The 21,968-nt window shown below is 44.1% G+C and overlaps 1 protein-coding gene across 8 annotated transcripts in view; it reads left to right on the top strand.

The window, feature by feature from the left end:
* Positions 1 to 18,513, top strand: part of DEPDC5 (DEP domain containing 5, GATOR1 subcomplex subunit) — a 42,085-nt gene extending 23,572 nt beyond the window's left edge. For 5 of the 8 annotated variants that reach the window (XM_042828730.1, XM_042828733.1, XM_042828732.1 and 2 more), the window contains 14 exons: positions 560 to 779; positions 1,644 to 1,777; positions 2,558 to 2,666; positions 4,802 to 4,864; positions 6,439 to 6,590; positions 7,356 to 7,433; positions 7,881 to 8,013; positions 9,004 to 9,112; positions 9,409 to 9,633; positions 13,397 to 13,566; positions 14,515 to 14,686; positions 15,755 to 15,815; positions 16,802 to 16,884; positions 17,722 to 18,513. In XM_042828730.1, coding sequence (XP_042684664.1) covers positions 560 to 779; positions 1,644 to 1,777; positions 2,558 to 2,666; positions 4,802 to 4,864; positions 6,439 to 6,590; positions 7,356 to 7,433; positions 7,881 to 8,013; positions 9,004 to 9,112; positions 9,409 to 9,633; positions 13,397 to 13,566; positions 14,515 to 14,686; positions 15,755 to 15,815; positions 16,802 to 16,884; positions 17,722 to 18,017 — 2,005 coding nt within the window. In that variant the 3' untranslated portion in view covers positions 18,018 to 18,513. The remainder of the gene's footprint in view (positions 1 to 559; positions 780 to 1,643; positions 1,778 to 2,557; positions 2,667 to 4,801; positions 4,865 to 6,438; positions 6,591 to 7,355; positions 7,434 to 7,880; positions 8,014 to 9,003; positions 9,113 to 9,408; positions 9,634 to 13,396; positions 13,567 to 14,514; positions 14,687 to 15,754; positions 15,816 to 16,801; positions 16,885 to 17,721) is intronic. The other 3 variants (XM_042828735.1, XM_042828736.1, XM_042828734.1) reach the window with 2 other exon arrangements.
* The last annotated feature ends 3,455 nt before the right edge of the window (positions 18,514 to 21,968 follow it).

Below are 21,968 nucleotides of genomic sequence, written 5' to 3' on the forward strand. Positions count from 1 at the left end.
CAAAACTCCTATTCAGCTCTGTATCTGTTGGATTCTTGCTCGAATTGTAGACATAGCTTTACTGTATTCCTACTTATAAACTATGTGGAATGGAGCTTCTCATTAATGGTGTGGGATATCTTCACTAGTGTCAACAGCTTTTTTGATACCTTCTCTCAACAAGACCAGTGTTTCTGTATCCTTGTTTCTTTTCAGGTGTCAGCCAAAGCACTTGCTGCTGTGAAGTGTACCACAGACATTCCCTTTTTTAGTTTATTTTTTGGGGGCAAAAGGCTTTGTAGCCTTCCTTTTATAGATCAGAAAATACTTCCCTGTGATACAATTCATTCTGAGGATGGCCTTGATTTTTCTTCTCATTCACAGTCTTAGTGTGCTGGAATACTTCCCAGTGGCATTCATTTTGCTGACCACTTCAATGCTTGTCTACCTTCTGTCACACACAGATAACAGAATGAGATGCTTACTTTATTGAAATTGACAGCTGATAGATTTACTTACTGTAGAATCCTTCACAGGCAGCTTTGCTGAACTTTCACGTCTTCCACCTTTCTTCCTGCAGCCTTATTGAATCACTGAAATTTTGGAGGACTCGCTTTCTCCTTCTGCCTGCCTGCATCAGTGCCACAAAGCGTATTATGGAGGGAGAAGTGCACTGTGATGTGTATGGAGACAAGCCCCGTTCTGATGAGGAGGAGTGGCAGCTCCTCGATGGCTTCATTCGCTTTGTGGAAGGTTTGAACCGCATTCGTCGCCGCCATCGATCCGATCGAATGATTCGGGTGAGAAGATGCAGGCTTACCTAGGAGTTCTTTCCCTAACTTTGGGTTTCTCTGCGTAGTCTAATGAAGCATTAGCAGAAATAGCTGAGACAATCCAAACACGTGAATGAGCCTGTACCTGGACATACAGCACAGTGCCATGCTGGATGACATATTTCAGGTGTAAAACAGGGTGGTCTTATTAGCACCTCGCTGCTACTCAACTGATTAAACTAATTAAGTTCCCCTGGAAGGGGTGCCACGTACTGCTGTGGCTGGAAACAGAATTGGAACTGTCAGCTCACTCGGTGAGAAGCCAAGCTCTTCTGCACAGATACCTTGGCTGTAGCCAGCTGCTCTGCCCGTGCCATAAGCGTGGTGTCACCTATTTGCAAGTGTACATTGCTTTGTGCTGTGGTTGTGGTTAACCTGGACACACTGTAGCTTGTGATGCAGATCATTGGTGAAAAGAGAGCTGTGAAAGAGTGAGGCTGCAGACTTCTCTTATCTGGTTGGATGTGTGCTACAGACTTAGAAAAAGGATTGAGAAAAAGAGAACCATATAGATGAATACCTGGTAAACAGTGGTTTTAAAAAGAACTGTGAGAAACTGGTTAGTGCATATTAAGTTCTCTTTAAATTCACATGCTGAATGGAGTGGTTTATTTTGGAGCAAAGCCACCTTGTTACCAGGAGAATATATGTTTTATTTTGTCAACAGCATCCTTTCAAAAACATCAGACCAGTCCATTTCTCATTTACTTGTAGTTTAGCTCCATTTTTGAAGTTTGATTAGTAAAGCCCTGCTGACATGAGATGCTGTGTTCTTGCTTACTAGTTAATCCTGGCTTGTTCAGGTCTGTGCTTTCATTTTTCCTCTGTTAGAAAGGGTCTGCCATGAAAGGCTTGCAGATTGCTGGTCCGCTCCCCACCCACTCTCTGGAGCAGCCTGGGCCTCCCATTGGGAAGAAAGGAACCTCAGCACTCTCAGCTCTGCTGGAGATGGAAGCCAATCAGAAGTGAGTTTCTACAGTTAGGGTGTCTTTCATAGATATCTTTCATGCATATCTTCCACCTGGACTGACTAAGGCAGGCAGGGGAACTTTGTTTTGAAAAAGGGAGTGGTGTGGGATCTTGCTTCTCCACTAACCTTGTGGCAGAGCTCAGAGTGTACTGGGCTTTTCTTGGAACTTCTTTCTATTATGTTTCTGTAGTACTTCTAGAATGAAAAGACTGAAAAGGAACAAGGAGACTCTAGAAGTGCAATCCATCACATACCAGATGTGTCATCATTTCTGATTTGCCAGTACAGTTGTTCCAGTTAAGCTCATATGGATACAGAAGTGTACACATCTGTAGGGTAGGCTCAATACAAATGTTGGGTAATGAACGTAGCCTAAAGAAAATATCTTGTTTGTACTGTTGATGTTTATTGAAATGCCTCTGAAACTTCTGAGGGGTTTTTTTTTTTTTTTTTTTTGGTACTGATCTAGAATGGTTCAAAGAAACTCAGAATGCTAATACCAGATATGCTGAAAACAATTTGTAGCACTTTTGCTGTCAGAAATAAGAGATGTTTATAGTTGTAATGGTAAGAAATTTGAGTAGGTTCAAGGAACTATTTTGTTTGTGCGGGGTAAAAAATCTGAAGTACTTAAAAAAAAATATTGGATTGGTTCTGTGCTTCAGAGCATGGAGAAGCAAATGTCTGAGAATACTGTAGCTCCCTTCCCCAACGCTTGTCTTCAGGCAGAACTGGCAGTATTTGATCAAACTCTGAATTCCTGCCTTTGTTTTAGGAGTCTGGGGGAGCAGCAGGCAGCAATGCTCTCTGGGAAGAGCTCTGGGCAGCCTTCAGAGAGTGGGAGCATTGCTATCACACCCACCTACATGGACAGCCCTCGTAAGGTAAAGCGTTTTTTGTCCTTTTTTATACCTACTGTTTATTATTTGAGAAATTCTTAAGTAAAGAGGATTATTATTCTAAGAACACGACAACCTCATGCCATGTTTAACTCTGTAATTCAGCTAGTGGTCCTGTGCCCAGGATGTGTGTGAGGGCATAAAGAAGAGTTTGGAGCACAACTGTGCTCTAATGACTGCACACTGATGAAATCTCTGGGATGCTTATCTCAGCATTTGCTAAACTCTCTTGTGCTAATTTACATGGTGGCAATTGTTAATTAGCCCATTTCCTTTCCTGGCAGCACACTTCATTTCAGTCAGAGTTTCATTTTAGGTTAAACAGTACAGTGCATTCCTACACCTACATGGTGACTGTCTCACAGAGTAGAATTAAACCATGTGTGAAGCTTCAGTGGAATCTTAATAGCTGGAACTCCAGTTGCTTACTTCTGTTTGAGGAAGGTGTGTTCCTGGATCATGAGTTTGATGTCTTTCCTGCATTAACTATACTCCAGGATGGAGAAGACTGTCATCTTGCTTTCTTCAGGCCCTTAAGGAGCTATACTATTCCTCAGCCTTCCTGTGAGCTGTGCTGCGAGTGCCTTCCCTTTTTAAATATGGAAATGATGAATTTTTCTTTTTACCACTGAACCCGGTGAAAATTTCATGTAAGGCACAGAAAGATGTGAGTGGAGTTGTTATGCATTATCTTGGACTCCATCAGAAGAGGGGTGGCCAGCAGGGGCAGGGAGGTGATTGTCCCCCTCTACTCTGTTCTTGTAAGGCCCCTTACAAGAACTGCTCTTACAAGGCCCCTCTTGTAAGTTGGAGTCTGCAAACTGATGGGTTATGCTTGTCAGAAGGGTTCCACTGGACAGGTAGCCTTATCTGGCAACTTTGCAGGCACTTGGAAACATCAACAAGCGTGTGTCGTGTGTGTCCAGGACACACAGACCTGTTAGGGCTCGACAGCACAGGTACATCTGTTTGCTGCCCACAGACTTACAGCCCAAGTACTGACAAATTGTCACAGCTGTGTGCTCTGTCAGCAGCCACAGGAGCAAATCCTTTCCTGAGATACTGCTAGCACTGGAATTGTTCCAGATCAAAACTGAGCCCTGGCTCCACTTCTCTGTTTCAGAGTAGAACTGACAGGTCACTTCAGCCAGTTACTATACAATACATAATTATTTAATGCAGTAATTGGTCTGCTGCAGAATCTCTTTGCTGACTCTTTGCCCTAATGGATATACATTGCCTGGCATTATCTCTGTGCTATGTAAATTGTCAGCCATGTAACCCTGGTATTGATTCTTTCCATGAAATGTTTCATTTGCATGTAGGCATCCTCCTAGCTGCAAGGTAGACAAAATATTTTACCTAGGGAACGGGATAAAGAGTTGCAAATAGAGAATGAAAATGCAGTCGAGTTCCACTGCATTGTCTTTTATGATAAGAAATCTTGACATGTCTTTGAATAGCAGCAAAAGATACATTCATCTGGGGCTGGTTAGTAGGCAGGGAGCATAGCATAGGCAGTGCCTGTTTTGATTTTGCATGAAGTGTTAAATACAGTGTTTGGAAGATCTTTTGATGGATTTTTTCTTCCTTTTTCTTTACATCGTGCCAGACCTGCATTTGACAGGAGCAGTGTGCTTTCTGAAAAGAGCTGCTTTGCCTCTCCCTCTGTATCGTTTGAATGACTGGGACCAGAAAAAAGCTGGCCTACTGTGTATGTGTGTCATTACACGTGGTTCTGCAATTTCCTGTATCGCTGTTTAACTTTGCATTTGGGATGAAAACCCTCTTACTCTAGAGTTCAAGTCTTTCTCTTATAAAAGTGTGGAGGAAAGGCCATAGTTTTGAATTGGCTTCTGGTCAGTGTGTTTTTCACAACTTTGGAAAAGCATCTGTGCTGAGGAAGAGCAATATCTTGGTACAGAGAGAGAAAGCAAGGGTACGTGTGTAACTCCTGATTCTCTGCATTCTGCTGCACCTGACGTTCTGGATCTGTTTGGGATTTACATTCTCCTCTTACTTTCTCTCTGTGGTCATTTTTGTACTTCCACAACTTTGTATTTGCTTCATCTCCTTGTTCCTGGTGCCATTAATGGGCCTACTTCCTCTGATGCCTTCAGGATGGGGCCTTCTTTATGGATTTTGTTCGCAGCCCTCGCTCAGCTTCAACTTTCTTCTCACAGGTTAGTTTTGAACGGGGTCTTGTCATCTCTGGCTTTTGGATTGAGGCAATGGAGAGCATTGGTTGTCTTGAGCTTGCAACTTGGCTAGTTTCCAGATCTGCTTGCTGAGAGATGCACAGTGCTAAAAGGACAGAGTGACCAGTGGTGGAGGATGTGACTCTTTCCTTCTACCATTCAATATTTTTGGTGTGCCTTGGATATTCATGTGCCCTGCATTACTGTCCTTTGCATTACTGTCTTGTCAACTACTGAAGCTTCTCTTTCTGTGTTTCACCAAGTACTGCTTTTCCAACTTCCCTTGCTAAGTGAAATGACAACAGCTTACTTACCCCATTCTCATCTATGTTCCTTGTGTGGTCTTTGACTGTGAGAGATCCAAATCAAACTGTGTCCTCGAGTTCTTAAAAAAACTGAGGGCAGAAAATACTGTTTTCATCTTGATTTAAGAGCCACTGTGACAGAAGCTGTTTGTACACCTAACAGCAGTTAAGAGTTAGCAATAATACAGTATAACAGTAGAAAATACTGCTGGTTTAAGTGAGCTCTGAGAAGGGAGAGTGGTTTTAGCTGAGTGTGGGGACTGTAGATTCCGTGTCAGCATTTGCCATTTCTGGCTGCTCAAAGAGGGACACCTGCCATTGCAGCATGAGAGATCCTTGGGATGGAAGAAATGGAAAGCAATATGAAGAATTCTGGTCTCACTGTCAGACCTCTAAATCAAACTACCAGCTTTGTGATTTTTATTTTTTTTTTTAGCTGTGTTTGTGCTGTGGATTCATCATGGCAGATCAGCCCTCATATTTACACTAACTTGAGTTGCTTAGTTACTCTGCTGTTCGTATTCCTCTCCCCCACCTTTCTAGCTTTATATAATATCTTTCCTGAGCCATACGTGTTAAAGACAGATGGCAGTTACAGCCTGTACTTTGCTGAATCTTTCATGTTCTTTCTGAAAAGATTTTGTTAATTTTTTGAACTATTCAGTCTACCATGGAATAGTGCAAATGTTCCTGCAGGGGGAAAATGTTCTTGTTGTCTCAGTGACACAGGTGTGGGTGGGTGCCAGCCAGCCTCCCAGTACTGCCTTAAGGAAGAAAGGAAGATGAACTGATTCCGTGCATTATGAAACTTGAATTCTGTGTAGTACATCTGCATATTTTTGTCTGAGAGTTGAAAATGTTTTCTCTAACTACTTACTACTTTCTCATAGTGACTAAATTTCCTGTTCTGTCCATTGCATGTTTATAATCACACTTACTCAAACTGAAAACATCAGGTTGGGACTGGGATTATTAATTTGTCGGTGGTTCTTTCAACACAGTTGTCAATCCTCATCTTTACCAGGGTCACTGTGGAATGGCAGCATAGGTAAATTTATGTTTGTCAACAGCTCTGTGGTGGTAACAAAAGAAAGACTGCATTTATGCTTTCACTGTATGCTTGTTCTAGCTTTATAGTACTGCTTGTCATTAACAAACTTAAGCTGAGATGGAAAATTGGGAGGGCAGGGGAAGAAAGGAAACGGAGGAAAGATTACATCATAAATCTTATAAATGTGTCTTTACTCCGTGCAGGTCTCTATAGATCAATCAGTTCCTGGAACCTCAGATGCCAATACATTGATAAACACAGGGCAGTCAGCCGAGAGGGGCAGCACTCAGAGCTTGGGAAGTTCCCAGAGCACAACAGACCAAGGATATGTAACAGCTGGTGCTGCAGAGGGCAGGTAAGAGGAGCACAGTAGTGCTGCACAGTGGATCTGCACAGGAGATTCCTCCTTCAGGTGTTGTGGAATAGGCACTTAAACAAGAACCTGAGAACAAGATGTGCTGTGTCTGTCAGCACTAGAAGGCATTTGTCACGAGACTCTTCCATGTGCAGAAAGAGCAGGTAGTGAAAAATAAGCCTTGCAACCCAGTTTTCCAGAATTAAATGAACCAAGGTCTCATTGTTCCACCTCCAAAAAGAGCTTCGTTCTTCTAGAAATGAGGGCGTTCTGTGTCTGAAATCTGTTAGCAGAAGGCCAGGTTTTGAACTGACATCACTGACATCTGTCTTCTGTCTGTTCAACAGAGGGAGCCCTGCAGGCCTTATTGGGTGGAGTAGGTTGTAGAAAACCAAGAGGATCCGACCTGGAGGAAAGACACCAGGGAGGAAGCAACTTCAAAAATAAACTGTATCAGCACCTGCTTCCTGTAGTTGTATATTAAAGTTTAAAAAAAAAAAAAAAAAAAAAAGCTAGTTTTAGAGTATTTGCTGTCCTATGTCTTCATCCCACGTGTGTGAATTGGGTCTCTGTAGCAATAACCTGACAGCCTCAGGGGGAGAAAGGAGTGTAATGCCTCTAGTTGTCCATGTTAGAATGAAAAAGGAAATAAATGTAACTAAGTCGTTGTTCAGAGGAGAAATCAGTATTTTTCTGAAGTGCTCATATTGGAGCAAATCTGGCGAGCTGCCCTGCTTTTTGAACATAGATCTGTTTGCTTTGCAGCTCTCAGCAGTGCTCAGTAAGCTCTCTGACTTCGTCCTCCACCTTGATGGAGATTCTCGAAGCCATGAAACATCCTACGTAAGTGTTTAATCCAAGTATGCTTAACATCTGTCTCCAAGTTTTGTAAGTGGATGTGGGGCATGGTCTCACTTACAGGAGAACTCCTGTGATGTCAGCTGTGAAAGAGTTTCTCTAACTTTTCTTGCTTTCAGTTCCAATCTCTCCAGCAATGATCTTTAAACACTGAGGTACCAGCATTGCAGTACAGACTTCAGTTACTAGAGTTCTGGTCCCGCCAAAGTGAGAATTCTCAGTGAGGATAACACTGAAGTGCTGTCAATGTCATCTTTATCTTATCACCCAAAACTAACAAACAAAAATTCCACTTTGGGGACACTGTGCACCTACTGTCTTCTCTCTTTAGCTCTTCTTTTTTTTTTTCCACCCAACAGTGATTTTTGTCTTAGTAATTAAACAGAATTGTTGAGCAGGCTGTGCTAACGTGTTTGACTTGCTGTGTTTCAGCACAGGGATCCAGCTGCTCTCTGAGCAGAAGGGCCTCTCTCCATCCTGTTTCATCAGTGCAGAAGTTGTGCATTGGTTGGTGAACAACGTGGAAGGTGTGCAAACCCAAGCCATGGCGATTGACATAATGCAGGTAAGGGAACTGCCTCAGGGAGCAGAGAGGGCCAGAAACACCCCACTCTTTGAAGACAGTAGAGTAGTGGAGGAAAGCATTGCACTAATTCCTGTTTCTTATTAAAATCCTACTCTTGATAGATACTGAAAAATGTGTTCAACAGAACACAAGGTCACGAAGTCACTACTGAAAGTAACTTTTACCAACATTTTCTGCACTACTGAGATGATAGATGCTAGTTGGTGATGGAAATTACAGTAAATATCCATTCCCTAGTGCTGCTTGATTTATATCTTAGCGAAGAATCATTTTCTCTTGAAAAGTTTGAATTTTTAGGATTCCATATCACAAAACAGCAGTGTGGTCTTCAGTAGTAATGTGTATATGTTATTGTAGCACTCGTATACGTAGTGATAGTTCTGCATAAAGCTCCAGTTAGCTGCAAGTTACCATGAACTCTCCATTGTGTTGGAACCACAAAGCACCACAGTGTGGTGTTTTTGTGTCTTGTAATAATTAGTTTGGTTAATTAAGTTGTTTGTATATCTATCATATATGATCAGCAAATGTCCTCTGTCTTAGGAGTGCTGAAGCACATGCTGGCTGTGTTCATGAATCTGTCTTCCATATTGAGCTGTGTCTGGGCAGTGGCTGGAAATGTTTTGGAGCTCATTGCTCTACTGAGATCCCATTATCAATTAATGGAGAACCTAGAATGTTTCTGAACTCTCCCTGTGAATCCATCTGTAAATCCAGAGCATGGTAAGGGAGGAAGGCAGACATCTATGGAAAAGTCAAATGCAGTCTCTCCAGAAGATGAGGACTGGGCACCTTTGCAGAATATCAAGAGATAACATTGCTGGTGTTCTCCATAGGCACACATCTGAACAAAAAGATGTCAGGGAGAAAACTGATTTCCAACTGTTCCTTAATAATCTTTTGTATAGCTAAAAGAATGACTTCTTTTTCATTGTGTTGTTTTGTTCTATTTTTTTTTTTGTTGTTCAGAAAATGCTAGAAGAGCAGCTGATTGTCCATGCATCTGGAGAAGCTTTACGAACCTTTATTTATGGCTTTTATTTTTACAAGATTGTTGTGGACAAAGAACCTGACCGAGGTCAGAATTGTGTTACGAGGCATTCCTCGTTATTCCTTTGTGTAATTGCTAGCTGTACTTGATTCTTGATGGGTGTTGCAGCAGAAATGCACTTTGGGAGCAACCAAAAGCATTGCTCTAAAGAGAACTGAGGAAATGTAGACTTTGGGAATATTATTTAAAAAGAAAAAAAAATGCAGACAACATAGCCTAATATTTTTGTTTTCCTTACCCACTTTTTAGAAAGGTCTTCTCTTTCTTGATCCCGAGCACTTGTTTCTAATGGTCTTCTGTCCCTCCCCTTGCCTTTTATTCAGTGGGCATGCAGCAGCCTGCCATGTGGCACACAGCTGCCATGGATGACTTCTCTGCCTTCCAGAGGAAATGGTTTGAGGTGGCCTTTGTGGCAGAAGAGCTCCTGCACTCGGAAATCCCCGCGTTTTTCCTGCCCTGGCTGCCCAGCCGCCCAGCCTCCTATGCAAGTAGGCACAGTTCCTTTAGCCGCAGTTTCGGAGGACGGAGCCAGGCAGCTGCATTATTAGGTAGATGCACAGCACAGGTGACAGCTGGGGAAGTTCACGGGGATAGTTTGAAGGGGGAAGAGCAGCCAGCCAAGGGTATGATCTCACGTGGACCAGCAATAAAGCTGCAGATTTCATGCTGGCCTTCCATGTGTCTTGCAGGTAAACTCGAATGTCCGAGGTGTGTTTCACTGGCTGGGCAGGGCAATTTTTGCTTCTGAGTACTAGAATTTATTTTGAAACAAAGTATGGTGAAAGAGTTGTGTGTTACTGAACTGCCATGGCATCCTCTAGAACTCACGAAGGAGAACACTAACCTGCCTTCTTGTGGATCCAGAGGAACTCTTCAATCTGTTGTGAAACAGCCAAGCAGCCAAACTGCCTGAAATGACATGCTGAGTTGCTTCTCGATGGCAAGAGTCCCAGTCTGATCCAGATGTGCTAGAGAAGCATTCTGTGATTATGTGCTCCAGGCTTCTTGGCTAATCTGAATCATTGATAGAGAGACCCCCTATATTAAAGCCTGGGAGGCCCAGCTACAAATTGTCTCTGCAGCGTAGAAGCAGCAGGGATTGCATATCAAAGATAATAGTGTTCCTGAATGAGAAACCATTATGATATCTGAAATTTTGTAATGTGTGAACTATAATGCTACCACTAACAGCCCGTGAAACATACTGGTTGCATGCTTGACTTTGTTGCTTTGTCATTTCTTTATTTCCAGGCCAGCCTGACTGACTTGCTTTTGTTCCCCTTTCCCTGTTTAAAATTACCAGAGAAATAATTGCTATGGAATTGTAGTTTCAGATTTATTAGATACACCTTTTAAAAGCCCATCTCGATTAGGGATAAAAACTTCTGTTGTTCTCCTGTTTTGTACAGTTGACCTTCTGAAGAGAAGCTTCTTACTGCTTGTGCAGTATCTCCTAAATCTGGAATTACAGTCATCTTTGTGTATTTCTGAAAGCCTTGTTGGAAGAGGAACAGCATCAGAAGTGGGAAAGTGTTAAGGATGCAATTCTGAACTAATGGTTAATTCCCTGAAGCCAACATATGTTGGATATTTTTCCTTGTCACACGATAAATCTGCTGCCTTGGCCAGTATCCAACCTCATTAGCTCAAGGATTTGCCAGAGCCAAAGCCTGAACGTAGGTTGGTGTAGGAGCACTGTGGAGGCTGGAGGGGCCTGGGCTGGATCGTGTTCCTCCTTTGATCTCTTACTCACTACGTAGGCCAAGAAACCACTTCACTTTTCTATGTCTATTCTCTTTTGTGAGATGAGAAAATTGAGACTCATAAGCTTGCACCTGGGGAAGTGGGCAAAGAGCCAGCAGTATTCCCACAGTGTTTGTTGGAGTGTACACCTGTGTAACATTCATTTCAGTTGTGATTATTTCTGTTCTGCTGTTTAACTAACATGCAGTTCTTGGAACAATGAAAAATACCTCCAGATAGCTCACATAGTTGTTTGAGGAATAAGTGTCCTGGAGGAAGATCCAGTTTCCTTACCAAGGAACTGTTTCAACTGATGTTTCTGTGCTGTCCCTCTTCTAAACAGGGTTCCCAAAGAAATGTTACCAGCTCATCTGAGGCAAGGCTTTACTAAACCCAGATGACATCTGGTCCACGTGACTTCATTTGTTCCTCTCTTGGCTTTGATTTGGTTGTGGATTTTCTTTCTTCCCCTCCCCACCTTCCCTAAATGTCAGGCTGTGATATAAAACTGCATGCAAGCATTGGGAGCTCTGGAACAAGCTCCACGGATCTCTAAAATCTTTTTCCTCCCAGTTCCCCTATTATTGCCCAGTGATTGTCCCCTTTCTTTCCCAGTGGAAGTCTGACCTGTGATACACTTAATCTTGTCCCTTCCGATTTATAGCAATGCATGCACTAGCCATTTTAGTCATGTATGTAGTGTAGTCTGTGACTGGAGAATAACCTGCCTGCTCCTCTCCGATGTACTCAATAAATCCTTAGTTTAATACTTGCTAGAACAAGTCAATTGGAAGCAGGTGAGTTCTCTTAAAGTCGGGTCTATGGAAGGCAGGGTGTTTATTCTATCAGAATTAAATCGGTTTCAATCTGAAGCTTTAAATTCAGTGATGTGGATATTTCATATCTGTTTGTAAGGTCCTTGTGATTAGCTGACCTGGTTGGACTGCCTTCCTGGTGCTTTGCCTTTGAATTACAGCTGCAGGCAAGGTGGAGAGGCGGACTCCAACCCTAATGGGGAGGTTGTGTTGTCTGGAAAAAAGAACAGCCTGAGGGAGCAGGGAGCTCATTCTTCACTGTGTGTTGCTTCACACACACTGGACTGTAATGTTACAACTGACAGCTAACAACTGGTATCTGCCCAGCTAAGCTGCTTTCACTTTTGGGATTTGCTTTCCGCTGCCCCAGAATGGGATTCGTACTTCATTACAAAACTGACACTGTAATCTTGTAATGCATGTTGATAATCCACTGAAAAGGAGCAAGAAAATGGGAATCCAAGATGTTGCTCTGTTTGACTATAGCAGACAAACATGGATTTTATTTACAAAACAAAGCTGGATGGTGTTCTTCCATTTTTCCTTTATTTTTATCCGTTCCTAAGCTGCAGTAATGGCAATATAAAATATTGGCTTTTAACCTTGAAAATTGTGTCCTGCCAACTTAGAGTAGAAATGAAGGTGGGAACTGTCCCATCTACTTCAGGACCAACTTCAACCATTTTTTAGTGCCATTAAGTCATTAAATGATGAGGTCGTTTAAAAGTTGACCTCATAAAAGAGTGCCTGTGAGCCTCTACTTAAGCAGGAAATAGCAGTATCCATCCCTTGTGCATCAATCTGAAAGGGAAAAGAAAAAAAACACCACAAATTTTTCAACAGTAGTTTTGCAGCCCTTCGTTTCTGTCATATTTAACTTTATGGAAATGTGAAATGATTCTCTTGTACAAAGAAAAGTTGAAAGTGACAGCAGTGGTTCATAGCAGAACTTTGGACTGAAACTCAGGTGATCTGGTTTCTGTCCCTGACCTCGCAGTCCCCTTGTGACACCACACAGGTCTCTTCCACTTCCTTTGCTTCCGTTTCTCTTTTACTTGATACCTGGGATTTTCTTTCACTGGGGTGCTGGGCTGTAGGGCACAGGAGGAGATGGATCTTGGGCACTGTTCCAGCACTTACTGCAAGGCAGCACAGAGTATTGCAGTGATGCTAACACTGCTGCATGTGTCTTGGCTGACTTCTTGCTTTTACAAAAAGCGCTGTATGTGCAGTTCTAGCCAAGTGGTAATGTGGGATATTGATATGGGGCTAAAGACACACGAAGTTCAATTTCTAATCTCCCTTGGCTCTAGGAAGTCCTGGAATGCTCCTGCCCTGTGCAGCAGCACCATGTGATTTCTGATGGGGTCACATAGAGGTACTAAAACCAAACTGGCTGTGAAGGAGATGGGGCTGCCTTGCTGTTTGCTCTGATGCCACCAGTTGCTTATTGATGAGCTTCTTGACTCTTGGTTCTGTATCGTCATTGCAATTTAAGTTCCTGTTCATTTCTTGGGAAGATAATTCTATGACATAGCCCCCCCATTTGAGCAATACTTTTATTTTATTTTTGCCTTTTTTGATCTACATAGGCAGCATTCTGGGACTATTCTGCAACTCAAAAACATTTGGGGAGGAGTGGGAGGACAAATTCATTTCGAGTAGCTTGTCTTGTTTTGTTTTTCTTTTACCCAACTTCCCTCCTTCTCTTGAGTACATCTTTTAAATGTACCCCTGTTCCTTGGCTGTGTAGCTGCTACAGTGCCTGAGCAACGGACGGTGACACTTGATGTGGATGTGAATAACCGCACGGACCGGCTGGAGTGGTGCAGTTGTTACTATCATGGCAATTTCTCCTTGAATGCTGCCTTTGAAATCAAGTTACACTGGATGGCAGTGACTGCAGCTGTTCTTTTTGAGATGGTAAGAGTCAGTCCCTGTGTGCAAGGTAGTCACAGCAGTGCCCTTCTGGCCTCTGTATCCCTCATACTGCTGAGGAACGTGTCTGTCATGTGAAGCTGGTGGAAAGCATTAGGGGAGACATGAGGAGTTGGATCTGCTGCCTTTTCCATTTCCAGGTAATTTTGCTGATGGTCATTAGCATTGCTGCATCTGGTCAGTGTTTACCATGCAATCCATAGTCATTATGTCTGCAGGACAGTTCTGCTTTTAGAGGGCTCCATTTGTGCTGTGCAGAGGTCAGCGCAGGGTGGAGGTGCTATTTAAGTCCCACCTGAGCAAACCTTAGACCTTGAGTGGAGTCTTTGGAAGGGAATCTGTTTTGTGTTGTGTTCCTTCTTGACCCAAGCCTAAAAAAAAAATAATAATAAAATTGAGTGGGATTCCTTTTAGGACAAGGCTTTTCTGAGCAATGGAATCTTCTTGTTCAGCAGTGCATTTCAGTTTTTAAAACTTCCTGGGAACATTTCAAATTGCAAATGCAAGCAGTATTTTTTTTTTTTTTTTTAATGTTTAGATTTTTTTGCTCTTTTATCTTCTTTAAAACTCAAACTATTAGTACCAGGTTTCACCCAACTCAGCCAAACAATGGCTGAGTTTTTGCTTTAATTTAAAATCTATTGCACTGTTCCAGTAAAGCAGCAGTGCTTAGCCACTGATGATAAGTAGGCTGAATCAGTTCCTGAAAAATGTCCTATTTTAAAGTGCTTTCTGATTGATGTGGCACTTAAAAAAGGAAAGCCTTGTGCTTGTACTGCTTTTACAAGGACACTTGTGTGTCTGCCATGCAAAGCGAGCTGTGCCAGTGGAGAATTGAGCTGTCTGATCTATTTTGGGGAATTAGTTGCTCCTGTGCACCTTGGTGCCCCACGACATGTGTCGTGTGAGTCACTGTTTCAATCCTTTCCACAGGTTCAGGGTTGGCATCGGAAAGCCACATCCTGTGGATTCCTTCTGGTTCCAGTCCTGGAAGGCCCCTTTGCTTTGCCCAGCTACTTGTATGGAGACCCACTTCGAGCTCAGCTGTTCATCCCACTCAATGTTAGCTGCTTGCTGAAGGAGGGTAGTGAGCACTTGTTTGATGGTAAGAGACGTTTGTTCCTTTGTGCTACCCTTGATGTTTTTTCCTGCAAGTAGGTCCTTCCTGGCAGACAGCTGACAAGAAGAACCTCGTTAACCAAACCATGTTAGCTGGAGGAAGGGCCTGGTTTGGGGTTTCAGCAGCTGCTCTCAGGAAAGTCGTGCTCAGAGGAAACGGTGCTGGCAGCCTGTTGAGCACGACAGTATATGCAGCTGGCAACAGGAAGCTCCCAGGCACAGGAGGGGTTGCCTCTCTGGTGATCTGTGCCATAATGTTGCATACCCTCGCAGAGCCTGTATCAAGTAGTTGCTGTGTTTGATGTGATGTTATGCACCTGCCCAGAGCTGCTCTGAATTTGTATACTGCATTTGTTTATCCTTCTCTGTGAGATTAGGCTTTCACAACCCTCTTTATTGTTGCCATGGTTACGTTCGTGGTAAGAGTGTTTGCACATGAGATTAGGAGCTAGAAACTGCAATCTCCTTTTCTGCAGTGTGACGTCACCTTTCTGTGTGATGCTGTTGTGGTAAGCCTCAGGTGGGAGCTCAAAGATCAGCGAGCTCTGTCCCCATACAGTGAGGCAGCATTGCATTGTGAGAGGGTTCAATCAGTAAAAGGCTCTGTTTGAAATAATAATAATGCATGTTTTATTTATTTTCATTAATTCTTTATAACCCGCTGTCCAGGTTTAAATGTGGAACAGTCAGTGACAATTCCATCTGCTGTGATGTCACTGCAGCCTCTCTGACTTTGAACTGTTCTCAGTGCACTGTGTGGTGTGCTGCATCTTCAGCCCACGCTCCTCCTTGTCCCCTCCCACGCACCCCATTGTGATCCTTTCCTTCATCTCTGGAGATACAAAAGCTAAATTCAGGGATGAATCTGCTGCTGATATATACAAGCAATACCTCTGATAAGCTGGCATTCCGGGGATCAGTTGTCAGAAAACAGTGGGATTAAAAGAAGTTGCTAGAAAAACTAAAATGCACAGAGGTGTTCTGAGAAAAGCTGAAGTTTTTAAAGAGAAGGAAAAGAAGTGTCTTTTCTAGATAACCTTTTTGTTTGCTTCAGGCTTTGAACCAGAAACATACTGGGACCGTATGCATCTCCTGCAGGAAGCAATAGCATACAGGTATGTACAGAGCAGAATGACTGAAACGTTCACACCTCTTTGGAGAATGGAGGATGAAGACCTACACTGAACAGCCACCCCTGTGTGACTTGAGTTCCATGCAGTCTGGCCCTCTGCAGTCTGCTTGCCAGTTTTGAGATTAAAATGTAACTAGAATGTCTGGAAGTGCCCCTGTGGGCGCAGGGGCAGGTAGGCAGTGTTTCATCCTGTCACTGGCAGGCCATGCTCTTGATGTGGGAGGGCATTGGCTTTGGAAGGTTCTGTTGCACTAAACTTGAAGACAAGCTGCAAATACATTTCTCTGAGTAGGGACGGTTGTTTCCTTCGTGTGTGCTTAACATAGTGTTGATCTGGATGGCAGGCAACGATTAAGAAAAAGCAAAGGTGTGGGATATGAACTGTACACAGGAGGTTGGGCCCACTTAAGAAGGAATTGCTGTAAACTTTCTATACTTCTGTGTGCTTGAACTGCCAGCTTGTTTCACAGTGCTGCTGGCAGGGCCTTTTTTCGTGGTAGAGTGACTGCCTTTTGGAATGGACTTGATCTTGAATATATGCTTTCATTAGCATAGAAAGAAGGTGAGCTGCACTGAGTTGCATGTGAAATGTTACCCAGCACGAACAAAGTCTCAAAGTTACAGCTTGACTGTTTTTCTTGACTATTGCTCTTCCCTCCTTTGTTAGTAACTACTTCATTTAGTCAGATACTGCTCCATGCCCTCCTGAGCTGCTCTACAGGCCCTTGTTTCTGTGGGGGCTATGACAAAGATCAGTGTGTGGCATTGCAGTTTTTCACGCTGTACCTAGCAAGAGCAGAGAACATTTGGAGCAACTCAACTCTCTCCCTTTCCCCCTTCAGAATACAGAAAAAGAAGCCTTTGTGATAATGGAGGGTTTTCCTTTGTCCCCCTGCCTTGGGCTGACAGAATTATAGCTGGTGTGGCTCTTTAGTTTTTTTTTTATTTCTCTGGTGTTTGTTTCTCCAGATTTGGATTTGTGCAGGATAAATACTCGGCTTCTGCATTCAACTTTCCAGCTGAGAACAAGCCTCAGTATATCCATGTCACAGGTGAGCAATACTTGGCAGGCACTGGAGGCAAGGAGGAGGCTATCATAAACAGAAGAACCGTTTGCCATGCACTTTGTGTTTTTTGTCAGTGATGTCTGTCCTCATTGTGTCCCTAGTTAGGTGGCAAGCAGCTGCATCAGCCAGCACAAACCAGAAAACTGACAAGATGGTATGAGAAGCACAAAGTGTTGCAGCTAGTGAATGGCCCTGGCTTGAAATCTCACTTTATAGTGTCTCTGAAACTTTTTATTTCCAGGAGATGGAGAAATAATAAGAAATAAGGCAGAGCTTATTCCAAGAGCAGAATAAACAAATGTGTACGTAGCAGCTAGAAGGGAAAGGAAATGGGAGAAGTCATTGCTGTGCTCTCAGGCTTAAGGTCAGTTGTAGATGTCTCTCTACCTGTATGCACTGTGTGGGAGATGGATTGAGTATTTAGAACTAACATTTACAAAGTGATCCTGTCAGCTCCTTTGTCTAAGCTAATGGTGTATTGCAATGAAATAACCTGTTCAAGAGGGCTGCTGAAATGTGAAGGCAGTGATGGGAGAAGAGCTTTAGGAAGACTGCAGAAGACAGCAGGAATTCATGTAGGGTTAGAAAGATGGATCAGGGCCTACACTTCTGCTTCGTTCCCTTCTACCAAGAGAAAGGCAAGACTAAGTGCTCTTTCTCAGTGCTGCAGTTTGCAGGAAGAAGGACTGTGTGAAAGCAAAGAAGGAAAAGTATACTCTCTTTTACCTTGCTAAAAGGCAATTAACAGAAACTCAGTAAGTCAGCTAATGGTGATAGGGACTTAGGTCTGCCTGTGGCTGAAGTCCTGTCTGTTTCCCTCAGGGACAGTGTTTTTGCAGCTGCCATATTCCAAGAGGAAATTTTCTTGTGGGCAGCAGCGACGCCGGCGCAACTCCACCAGCTCCACCAACCAGAACATGTTCTGTGAGGAGCGCATTGGCTACAACTGGGCCTACAACACCATGCTGACAAAAACGTGGCGGTCCAGCGCCACCGGGGACGAGAAGTTTGCTGATCGGCTGCTGAAAGACTTCACAGACTTCTGCTGGAACAAAGACGGCCGGCTCGTGCTCTTCTGGACCGACTGCCTGGATAAGATGCATGCCAGTGCTCCGTGAGATAGGGCTTTATTTCGTAAGGAGAAAGCTTTACCTCGTGGCAAGGAGGCAGGGGGAGAGAATGACTGGAAAAGAGCCTTTCTGGTGGTTTCATCCTGTGGCTCCAAGGGGACCTGATCAATATAGCTGTTGATATTCAACAGAATTTCTTTAAGCCCTTGGAAGAAGAACCTGAGCTCTTGGATTGCCCATACCTGTCACCGGACCTCTTTTCGGTATCAAGTTGCTGTAGTCCTCAGTTGCCAGAACTTCAGCTAGAACAGAAGTAGAGCAAGAAAAGTGCAAATGGTCTTCAAGGGCAGTTCCATTCAACACAGAGTGATGGGGGCAGCTAGTGGGCACTGGAAGCGGGCGGTGCTGTTTGCCTACCTTGGCAGGCTGCAGCCCCTCTCTTGTCCTGTTGAGGTGTACCTGGTTGTGTGAATATGTATGATAAAGTGTGAGAGATGGCTGTTAAATTTCATATGTGTAAATAAGTAAAAATGCTGAAAATTGAGTGACCTGATGTTTTGTTGTAACTCCAGACAGCAATACAGAAACAGGAAGTAAAAGAGAATGTCACCGAAGGAGGTGCTGCCACTGGTGTGCAGCGTGGTCAGAGCCCAGCAGCCACAGTGGCACACAGTGGGAGCACACAGCCTGCTGCTGCCCTGCAGGGCCAGTATCCACCCTGCAGAGAACTCAGGAGCACTGACCACACGAAGATGCTGATGGGAGGAAAGGAGGAATTGGATTGTTAAGATAAGTCTGTATGCAGTGAAAGGAAGGTGCCTGCATTCCAGTACAATCACTGTCCAAGCAAATGGAAGGCAGCACACAGTGAGTGGGAGAAGTGGGCGTGGGGTGGGTGCAGGACCCTGGGTGGGTGGCAGTTCCTGTTCTCTGTGCTCACTGCACTGAGGGCAGCGGAGGGCTGGCACCTTCTCACTGCTGTTCAGAGCTGATGCTGCACTTCTGTCCCTAAAGGTGATTGTCCCTTATGCTCTACTCAGTGCTGTGAGAACTCAGCTGGAGTGCTGTGTCCACATGTGAGGTCCTCAGCGCAGGAGAGACGTGGATTGGTTGGGGTGCAGCCAGATGAGGGCCGCAAAAATGTTCCAAGGGCTGGGACACCTCCTGTGAGGACAGGCTGAGCTGGGGCTGTGCAGCCTAGAGAGAAGGCTCCGGGGGAGCTAAGAGCGGCCCTTTAGTATCTAAAGGGTTCTCTGTAAGAAAGAAGCAACAGACCCTTTAGCGGGGTCTGTGTGATAGGATGAGGGGAAATGGTTTACTAAAAGAGGGGAGATTCAGATTGGATATAAGGAAGAAGTTGTTTACAATGGGGCTGGTGAGGCACTGCACAGGATGCCCAGACAGATGGTGGTGCCCCATCCCTGCAGACACCCATGGTTGGGGATGGGGCTGTGAGCACTGATGGAGCTGTGGGTATCCCTGTGCACTGCAGGCAGTGGGGCCAGATGTCCTTTGGGAGTCTGTTCCCCTTCAAATGATTCTATTTTTCTGTTGTGTGATTGGAACTACTCACCTGTTAGTAGGCGGGACCCATCTAGGAAGGAGGAGTTCGAGCTGTGTGCTCATTCAGTTCACATATGTGTGCTAAAGATAACAGTGCGTGTCTGATCCCCATTAATATCTTAAAATACTCTGCTGTAGCAGTAACTCATCATCTCTTCTACTGCAGCCTTACTCTGAAGGGATTGTGCATGCAGTCTCTTTGGCAGAACAAGTGCTGAGGTGAGGGGGAGGGAAGGGAGGGATGCTCAGAGCGTGCAGAGCCCAGGGGTCAGCAGGAGTTCCCACCTGCAGGGCTGGGGGGAGAACCTTCCAGGCTGGGCAGGCAGCAGGGCAGGCAATGTAGCAGGCTGCAGGTAGTGAGGCTATGGTGGGAGGAAAGGCCAGCATGGTGCTGCCCTGTGGGAGGTGTCCATGGGGAAATGGGGAGCAGGCCGGGTGCTGTGCTGGCTGCCTGACCTGTCCATCCTGCTGTGCTTGGGAGAAAAGCACCCTTCTTGTCCCCTGAGTGTCTCTGTGCTTAATGTTGTAGTAGTTGGAAGCTGCAAGCAGTGAGCGTTAAGCTTCTTTTATTCTCCGTACCATAGGAACTAAAAATAGGAGAGACTTGTTTTTGTTTAACCACAACCTTCTTCATTGCCTAGACAAGGTTTTCTGTGGGGCCTCAGCATGAAGCGGTTCATGGCCACGCTGAAAAGGAACAAATCCAAGGACCTGCTGTGGAGCAGGCAGCGCAGCTCTGCTGGGAGCTGCAGGGCTCACCTCCTGCTCTGGAGCAGCTGGCTGGGGCCATGGTGGACTGCAGGCAGAGGATGCATTTTCCTCACTAATGTCCACGTTGTCTGTGCTTGTGTGCTTGTCCACACCCATAAGGGCAATGCAACACAGCCTGTGTGCTCCTGGAGGTAGGGATGTGTGTTCTCCTTTGCTTTATGGAGACAAAAATAGGGGTTTAAGTTGTTAGGGTTACAATAAAATGCAGTGAGTGAAGTATTTCCTGTTGGTGTAGTGGAAGGCAATGTGTGTGCAATGGTTGTCCTGAAACAGAGGCCTGTTTTACTTTTTTTACTTGATTGTGAATGAATCTTCTGGAGTCCATCTTGATCTTGTGCTCTGTTGTATACACGAGTCCTTATTTCTGTCTCGTGTGCACAGGAATCCTCACCTCCTTCCCTTTGTCCCAAAGGTATGAAGAATAGGAAGTATTCAGATGAAGTACACCAGCAGCTGTGCAGCTTTGCTGCAGGGGTGACAACAAAACCAAGCAAGAAACAATGGGTAGAGATATGCTACTTGCAGTCAGGTGCCTTTGCCACAGAAAAACTGTGTTCTGTGATCAAGGGTCTATAACTGATCTCATCATACATCTGTCCTCAGAAGCCCTTGTGGAGCTGGGATTGCCCACGTTTGATCTTTCCCTAAAAGTTTCCTTAAAATAAATAAATTTAAAAAAAAAAAAAAGAAGAAGAAGAAGAAGAAAGAAAAAAAATGATGCTGAGTAATTTCACTTGCTTTGAACAAAAAGATCAAGGGAAGTTAAGTTCTTTGTTAGGCCTTTAACAGGTTTGATTTTGGACTTGAACGAAGGCAGGGAAACAACCTTCACTCACGAGGCTGTATTATGGTGATAAACAGTTCTGACTTGATTGGGCTGTAGACTTATGCAATTGCATTTGCCTCACTAGAACATATTTTATAGTGACTTATCACATGAAACTCACAAAATCTGGGGGGGAAGACTGTTGCTGTAAGCATGTATCTACCTTATCTGGATGCAGACAAATTTGTAATGAAAGTAACCTGTGAATTATTTCAGTAACCCTTGTGTGCTACTGTCTTGCAAGGTAAAAGCTTCAGGCTCTGCATGCAGTCTGTGGGTGCTGCTCAGTTTGTCCCATGCCCTTCTCCTATAAGATGGGATGGCCCGGGGAAAAGGTCTGCAGCGTAGAGATGGTTTGTTTCTTTTCACAAAGCAGGAGCAACTTTCAAAATTCCATTAAACAAGAAACAAACAAACACAACATCAACAACAACAACAAACACAATTGAGGGCATAATGAGGTTGTGCATGAAGAGACACTAAAAGTCTTAGAAGGTCAGGATATGACAGCAACTTGTGCCTGAATTTTCAAACACTCCTCATTTATGCTATCTCATTATTCAGTTTATGTAGTTTAATACAGCAGACGTTTTTCTGTGAATGTGATACAGATGTTTGCTCAGGGTTAATAGGAGCTCCTTGGTGTTGTGAGTGCATCAGTGCTTGTGTCACGAGCGTTCTGTTGCTGATGTGAAGCTGTCATTCTGTGGGAAGAGCATGCCTTGCGTGTTTAAATATAGCTGTATAAAATAACACTAAATGGCTTCCTTTAGCAAACAAATAGCCTAGGGGAGCAGGGTGAAATCTGTTTTCTGCCAACTGCTTTTGAGTTTATAAAT

This window comes from Centrocercus urophasianus, unplaced genomic scaffold, assembly GCF_019232065.1.
Source record: "Centrocercus urophasianus isolate 14NV4802_14NV808 unplaced genomic scaffold, USGS_Curo_1.0 seq_30, whole genome shotgun sequence".
Taxonomy (NCBI): Eukaryota; Metazoa; Chordata; class Aves; order Galliformes; family Phasianidae; genus Centrocercus; species Centrocercus urophasianus.